An 8,159-nucleotide genomic window follows, 5' to 3' on the forward strand; every position below is an offset into this window, starting at 1 on the left:
GGACAAGGGCATATGTATGCAGCTAAGACAACAGGTTTTTATCTGGTCCAAGAAAACACCAGCACATAGGGTATTGCAGAGTCAAAGAATGGACAGAAACTTGCAGGTTGTATGGCTGGGCTAGACGCAAAAGCAGCATAACCAATCCAAACACATGAACAGTAATGCATCAGACACTATTATATGGCCATGATAAGATAATTCTTGACAAGCACATATAATGAGGATTTGTAGAGGGGGGGCATTCTAAGGAACTAAGATCGAATAAACTTCTTTCATTATAAGAAGAGTAACACTCTTGGTGATTGGGTTGGAAGCTGAGAGACTATTGGCCCATTACCCTATTGTGAAAATTGGGGTATCAAAGTAAGATTCAAAGAGAGTTCTGACCATTCTCTCTCTATCAGGAAGCACAAAAACCAAAAGAAAAGGTACATCAAATAATTGACAAAATACACACTCCAATGGTTGAAGTCTTGAAGGGTGATCGCACTTGGTGTTTCCATTGCACTTTCTAACCTTGTTGTGACACTTCTGATGCTTTTAGTATAGGTAGAGAGATTTCTACCTCTTGCATCAAAAAGTTTATACCTTCTAACTCACTAGGCACCACCATAGTTGTGATAGAAAATGAAACTACAATAAGCATAGATACTACAACCTTGTTCTGTTCTGTTCCCAAATGTCTCATTTTCATCATTTATACATTTGAGTTCTTATATGTTGAACTTCTACTGCAAAAAATTGAAATACTACAATAATTTTAGGCGGAGTTTATTAAAACTAGTTCAGGGCATACCTTCTCAAACTCTTTTGCAAGGTCGTCTGTGATCATAGATACTGACTCTGCATGCTGTTTTGCCTTAAGCATCACCTGCTTATGCTCTTGAGTGGTTTTTTTACCTGATGGTAAAATTTGAGAAACAGCCATTATGAAACACAGAAACTATCCGTCAATCAACGTCAGGAATATCAACTATTAAGTTTAGATCTATTTCAAAAAAAAAATTGGCCAGGCAAATTTGCTTCAGCTGATCAATTGCAATAAGTGCCAAAATAAAATATTGACTGTTTGAAGGCCAAGAGGTATTCAACAAATGCATATGCACGTATAACTTCTCAGTGAAGCTCCAAATGGGGATTTCCCAGCATTATTTTGGTGATAATATACTGCTGGATTTCAAGGACTAGGTTGCAATTGCAACAGTTTGGTTTGGTGAACAAGTTATCTTTCGGGTAGAAACTGACTTTCCAAGATTATAGGTATGGTGAACTTCGATCCTGGGCCAAATACTACAAAGACAAAGGAAGTGTTTATGCTTTGAAAGATATGTCAAAAGGCCCGGCTACAAGGAAGGAATACCAACAAACTTGTAAATTAAAGCACAAATCTTCTTTAAGATATTCATATCTTTGACTAATTGACTGGATAGATAATGAAGTCTTCAGTGACAAGCTCCTGCGCAGGCTTGCTGCCAGCGAAGTTATCTGAGGCCTGGCCTTTTACGAACTTCATGGGTCTAACCGGCTAGCAGCAAACAATGTTGAAGGTCATTTTGTAAAACAACATTCCTATTGTAAATAATGACTTGCTGATCTCCCTTTTTGTGCATGTTTGCAGTAATATGATCATGCAGACATATAGTGATAACAGTAGTCGATCAGCAAGCAGTGCAACAACATATTGCATAGTAACACACAAAATCATGCTGAAAATTAAGTAAAAACTACTAAGTTATTCACTGATATTTTGTAACAAGGCAAAACAATGAGTATGCAGCATGGTGTTTATTACATAAAACGTGTGCCCGGTAACTGTAGACCCAAAGAAATCACAGCATAGCAAAATCTTAAAGGAAAAAGGGAAGAAAGAACAGCTTAATCGCTCTACCCACTAATATCTTCAAAGATATTTTCTGGCAGCTTAGTTGACTACACTAGCAATATTTTCAATATACTTGTTAAAAACAGATATGCAATTGATTTTAGCAACAACTCACGGTTTTCATATTCTTTGGCAGCGCCAGCAACATCCTTTTCATGTTTCTTCACATCCTTTTCCATCTCCCATATCTATGAGATGCAAACAACAGTCAAAGAGAAAAACACACACAAACGTTGGGTATCCAAAACTTTTAATATTTCCATTTGATGATACCAGGCCAAATAATTTCATGTCACGAGAATGTTTAGAGACATGGATCAACCTAAATATGAGCATCTACTGTTGTTGAATGAGCTCACCATTTTCCTATGCCATTATTTCTGGTTTGTGCACTGTTGATGGAAGTTGCACCAAACTACTAGAACGAACCATTATCTTACAGAAACATTCTACAATTGTGATGATTAATTGGGTGTAAACTGCAAACTTTCCAACAGTGCAATTTATTTATGTATGTGTACTGGCCTACTAGGTACAATGTAATATGATGTAAAAATACAAGTTTTAAGGCCATCCAATTTAAGTCAGTTTTACATATGTAATTGCTTTAATGAGCATACCTTTGTATCAAGCTCAATAGAAGCCATGTTCTTTTCTGTATAACTCCATTTGAGAGCAACAGCTTCAACAAGTAAATTCTAAGAGGATGAAAATCAAGTTGAAGTAAGAACATAGTCTTTGATGATGATCAAGATAAACGAAATATTGGTAGCTAGTTTACGAGGTACTAACCTTGAGTTTTAGCAATGCTCGAAATCGATCATCATTTAACTTAGCTAGCCGATCAGTAAGCTTTCTTGTGCTGGATTCCACATCCTCCTCTTTTGATATGTCCTCCAGAGTTCTTCTTCTCAAATCTAGATAGAAGAACAACATATTATACAAGCAACATGTAGAAGAACAGGGGAAAAAGTACCATACCAACACGCCTTTGTAGGTCTTCTCGCTTCTTCTTTTCAATCCTCACCCTGTCAGTAATCGCTTCCTGATAATAGGACAATCAAAAGATAGCCATTATCAGAGACAACTGGGATATACTTGAATATAATTTAGTGACATTAAAATATTTGAAACCTTTTTCTTGCGGAATTCTGCCTCTTCATCTTCTAATTTTCTCTGATCTTTCTGGAGCTCTTTTAAGGCTTCCTCCATGCCTTCAACATTTTTTGTGCGTTCATCCTTTTCAGATTGAAGTATTTCAATGTCACTAACATTCACGTCTGCAAGAAAAGCTGACAAGCATTAGGCATAGGTGAACCATATAAGCGAATAACTTATCAAGGCTGCGATCATAATACATACCGCACATGAAGAGGCGCGACGGGTAGATTGAATCTACATTTGCTGACAAATGGCCACCATATCTTGATCTGGTCCATCGATAATGGTTACGTGGAGTCCAAAGGTCATTAATACCTAACTTTACCACATCATCTGCGCTCTGATCTGCTTGATTTGTACCGATATACTGCATGGACATAAAAAAGAAGCAAATTCTTTAAAGTCATAACCAGTGCAACTTGGTGCAGATTCATGAACCGGATATAAGCAGTGTATACCGATTGATCCACTGAAGCCTGAGTAATCAAAACATTTTTTACAGCAGGAGGAGCATCAAACTCTTGATCGAGTCTTGATGTGATCCCAAGTTGCTTCATCTGCCAAAATGAAAATTAACAGACTGAAATTTTAACCCCTCGGTTTTATTTTTGCTGAGCACATTTTAACTGGGAACAACGATAAAGAAAGATCCAATATTGATGAAGTCAAAGACGATTACTTTACTATGATGTCCTCACATTAAGTGTGTACCTAAGATGAGAGATGACGATTTGTGTGGTGAAGTGAATTGTTCATGCATAAACAATTAGAGAAGACGATGAAACTAATGAGAGAGAGAAACTAGCTTTAACTCTTAATGCACACGTTGTAACACGAAAGATTTCAAAACAAAATAGCGCTCATAAAACAAACAGGAGAGAAACAATAAGTAACAAACATCGATGCCCTAAAATGCTAATTTTGATTGGCATATAGGTGCTGACCTCTGGGGTAATGTTCAATGGCTCACACATGATGCTATTGCCCCCTGTGTAGTTCAGAATAGGAGTACCATATTGCTTCAGTTGTCTAACCAAGAGGTCACGGTCGGAAGCATTCTGTGTAATGAATGACTGGCACACACAACGAAATGGCAATTATTTGTTGCAGATATAATGTTTTCACATTGAAATCAATAAGATAATTGACAAGATTTGCAAAAGAAATACAGACAGTAAGCAAAGGAATAATATCTAAAAAAAGTTTGCAGGCATGCCGTCTTATTGGACACTAATCATCTTCAGTGACTGGACAATCAGTCTACTCTGCACATTAATCATTCATAGGACAAGTGCACAATGGCAAAAAACCTACATCCACTAGTAGACCTGCCACGGTTCGATCAAAGACCCCTTGCTTTATACCCTAGTTCATAATATATGCCTCGAATACTACCTCCAGTTCATAATATATGCCGAGCATGACTACCTAGGATGCACAAAATGCAAGTAGCATTCGATAGGATAGGAGTATAGGACTATCTCTATAAGTTTGACAGACCGTACTTGCTTAGGATTGACTGTCTGATGTTAACACAGCATAATTGATTATCTGCAAAGTCTGATATGTTGGAATTGCTCTTCTGTAAATGAGCAGGTTTCTCGGACATGTATGACAGCGAGAAAGAGGTGCCAGAGCGAGGCATGGGTGTTGCATAAACATGTATAGGTATTCCCGCCCGACCCCAGCTCTAGCACTGGTACCAGCAGTACGTCGTGCCCAGTTATGTCTCAACTTTAGCACTAGCAAACGGCCTTCTGGCCAGCCGGACGACAAGTTTAATGTTGTTCTCCAAGGCAGATTCTTTGGTTGCTTGGATTTTTCGATATATAGTTCCAAGGTCATACGCATAGCAATTTCATCTCCTAATAATGCCACAAGTTTCCTGACATTGCCAAATAATTTGATTCTACTGAAATTGCCTAAGAGCAGGATCAGTGATGAGAGTAGTTCATTTTCCTAAATAATTTTTTAGCATTGCAATGCACTGCATGATGCGCTCTGAGTCCTGTAAAGTATTACTTCAATGTGTGCCTCCTAGGTATGCTAGCCGACCATATCATGAATTGAGGGAGAATATTCAGTGGAAATGCTAAAGTAAAGGAAAACAATAAGTAGTATGCACACCAGGATTTAGCAACTAAACATGAAAAATTATCATAGTAACAGTACCCTCCATATATAGTTTGGAACATGGCTTTCCAAGTAACCAGCGTGAGTTTTACTCTGAACATTGACCTGAAATCAGTCAAAGAGAGTATCATGATAAGAATCTTGGATGCAGAGAAAGCAGCAGTTGGTAGGCATACAACCAACTAAACAAACCTCAAGGAGAACAGGCCCATAAACTTCTCCCCTGAACATATTTTTGTTGTTCTGCACCCAAGAGTATGCTTCATTGATTCTTTCAGCACCAGCTCTTTGCAATGCTTGGAGTAGCTTATTGTTCTTACTTTCCATTTGCATCAACCTGTAGTAAAGGTGCATTAGGTATCCATGTCACGGATAGTGTAGGTGGTAGTTGATAAGCTGGATACCTATCAGAACACTTCCTCAGATTTTCTCTCTCTTGTGTTAACTGCTGCTCCTTCTCTTTCCGTATGAATTTCAGCTTGTTTATGCCAGAAATTTTATGTCCAATATCATTTGTTAGTTGTGTCTGCAAAAAATAAATAACTTAGCCACAGGTGTAGATACCATTGCTCATGAACACTGTTATTGTGAGCACATAGACTGGATAGGATACCAGTTGGTTATAGGTACCAACTGAGCTGTACAGATGGAATCATGGAAAGCAAAAGATCGTGGAAACTAAAGTAACAAAACTAACCATTTCATCTCTAGGTGGTTCGTATGGTTGTAGATCTTGAAGTTCCCTTTCAGCAGCAGCAAGACCTTCCTTAGCCTTTGAGATCTTTTGTTGCAGATTCTTTTCATGCCTTTTCAGATCTTCTATGTCATCAAGCGTGGTTTTCAATCGTGCACTCTGATACAACGAAATGTGTCAAGGATTGACAACAGACCAAACTGCACTCAGGAGCTGATTTGAGCGGGGGGAAAAAGGGGGGTACGCACCAGCTGAATCTCGTCATCTGTAACTTCCCGACGCTTGTTTGTGTTTTGATTTATTTGGTTGGCTATCTTCTTCATACTTGAAGTAATTGTCGTTTTCTCTTTCTTGAGCCCTCTATATAAACAGGGTAAAGAAAGAAGATGTGTATTCCATTAGAAATCAGAACCTCAATCTTAGGTATCTCAAGAAGACACACAAGGTTGCTTCGTGAAATAGAAACATTATTGAACCAGAAATGCAATCTCAAAATTAAGCATTATGCTATATATCACCCATGTAACCAGAAATTGAGTTCCAGTTAAGTTTTTTTTCTGTACGAAGGAATACTAGTTCAGAAGTGTTAAAAGGATACTAGTTCAAAAGTGACAGATCAGCAAAACAGTGTGCATTCGAATTAAAAAGGTGTTGAAAAGGGATATCAGATACAGCACACAAGGGAAAACACCGAACCAAATACTACTAGGGACTTCCAGAAACATGTATAAAGTGATTTGGCAAGTGAAGAAATTTAGTACTCCCTCCGTATGTAGTCACTTATTGAAATCTCTAGAAAGACAAATATTTAGGAACGGAGGGAGTATATGAGTTGTATCCTATTGGCTGTGGTACATACTCGATAGGGGCTTTTGCATCTTGCCAGATTTTGGTTACATCATCCATTTTCTTCTTGAAACTTTTCTCCTCCTCCTGCGCCTCAAGGAATTGCGCCTTCTTGGCGTCGTATTTGAGCCACGGCAATTTCTTCTTCATTAGCTCAGCCTACGGCAGAATCAACCAGCAAAGAGTATTATGAGAATGTCATGGGAATTTAAATGACTATATCAATGGCATTCATCAGAGAGAAACAATACAACGGACCTTCTTGAGGAGCTTATCTCTTTGGCGGACACGTTGGACATCTTTTTCTTGTTCGGCGTTGAGGGCCTTGAGGTTGTTCAAGGTCTGCTCCTTTTGCTTTACGGCCTGAAATTATTCGACACAAGCTCGGCGGTCAATCAATTGGCTGGTACGTAAGAGACCGTGTGTATGAATGAAGCCAGAGAAGCTAGCTTCAGATGTTGCGGAAAACATGGAAGATTGATGTTTACCACTTGAAGAATCCTGAGCTCCTTGCTCCATTCTATAAGCTGGCGATGCTGAACAGGTAAATTGGGATCGCCCACGGCCTTCTCGGTCTCTTCTAGCAGCTGGATGGGGGTGAGCTTTGCGAACTCGCACACCCGATCTTGGGGCAAAAACTAAATCGAGAGAGACAGCACAAACCGTCATCAGGTATAGCTATGCAGTCGCCTAGTCCATCCATGAAGAGAAGAGGATGACACACAGACCTGAGTGAGGTTGTTGATTTGGATGTTGAACTTTTTGATGACGTCGATAATGTCCTTCTTGGGGACGGTGGCGCCTGCAGGAAGGGAAACGGAGGAATGAATTCTCTGTATATGGTGTTGAGCAAACAGCAAGAATAGTACTCCTACATATATATATATATATATATATATATATATATATATATATATATATATGTATGTATGTATATATGGTTATTATGGTGTTGAGCAAGCAGCAAGAAAAGGGGATCTCTACTGGAAGGGGGTACCGTCGAGGAGCCACTCGGACTTGTTGTTGGTGTCGATCTTGCGGGTGATGCCGATGTCGCGGCCCTGGTCCTGGGAGCGGAGGGAGAGGCGGACGTGGCCGGACTCCTCGCCGCGCTTGACGAAGGCCCTGACGCTGGCGGCCCGGCCGAGGATGGCGGGGTCGGCGGCAAGGGCGAGGGCGATGGCGCAGACGAGGGAGCTCTTGCCGGAGCCGTTGGGGCCGACGACGAGGTTGAGGCGCGGGCCGGGGCGGCAGACGAGGCGGTCGTAGGTCATGAAGTTGCAGAGCTCGATCTCCACGATGTTGCCCGGCACGTAGTCGTCGTCGCCGCGCTGGTGAGGCGCGCCGGCGGAGGAGGTGGAGGCGGCGGGGGGATCCAGCTTGGGGCGCTTGGCGGCCCGGGCGGGCGCCATCGCCGTCGCCGGCGGGAGGGGAATGGCT

General features: G+C 40.6%; 1 protein-coding gene across 1 annotated transcript in view; it reads right to left on the reverse strand.

Moving 5' to 3' along the window:
* Positions 1-8,153, reverse strand: part of LOC119295450 (structural maintenance of chromosomes protein 5-like) — a 12,914-nt gene extending 4,761 nt beyond the window's left edge. The window contains exons 1-19 of the mRNA XM_037573872.1: positions 7,717-8,153; positions 7,448-7,521; positions 7,208-7,357; positions 6,978-7,082; positions 6,733-6,878; positions 6,122-6,233; positions 5,877-6,032; positions 5,584-5,705; positions 5,372-5,516; positions 5,219-5,284; positions 3,991-4,119; positions 3,505-3,603; positions 3,248-3,413; positions 3,020-3,165; positions 2,867-2,930; positions 2,678-2,802; positions 2,506-2,583; positions 2,001-2,073; positions 800-903 (exon numbers count right to left, since the gene is read on the reverse strand). Coding sequence (XP_037429769.1) covers positions 800-903; positions 2,001-2,073; positions 2,506-2,583; positions 2,678-2,802; positions 2,867-2,930; positions 3,020-3,165; positions 3,248-3,413; positions 3,505-3,603; positions 3,991-4,119; positions 5,219-5,284; positions 5,372-5,516; positions 5,584-5,705; positions 5,877-6,032; positions 6,122-6,233; positions 6,733-6,878; positions 6,978-7,082; positions 7,208-7,357; positions 7,448-7,521; positions 7,717-8,131 — 2,475 coding nt within the window. The 5' untranslated portion in view covers positions 8,132-8,153. The remainder of the gene's footprint in view (positions 1-799; positions 904-2,000; positions 2,074-2,505; positions 2,584-2,677; positions 2,803-2,866; positions 2,931-3,019; positions 3,166-3,247; positions 3,414-3,504; positions 3,604-3,990; positions 4,120-5,218; positions 5,285-5,371; positions 5,517-5,583; positions 5,706-5,876; positions 6,033-6,121; positions 6,234-6,732; positions 6,879-6,977; positions 7,083-7,207; positions 7,358-7,447; positions 7,522-7,716) is intronic.
* Between the last annotated feature and the right edge of the window lie 6 nt (positions 8,154-8,159).

This window comes from Triticum dicoccoides, chromosome 1A (assembly GCF_002162155.2).
Source record: "Triticum dicoccoides isolate Atlit2015 ecotype Zavitan chromosome 1A, WEW_v2.0, whole genome shotgun sequence".
NCBI lineage: Eukaryota > Viridiplantae > Streptophyta > Magnoliopsida > Poales > Poaceae > Triticum > Triticum dicoccoides.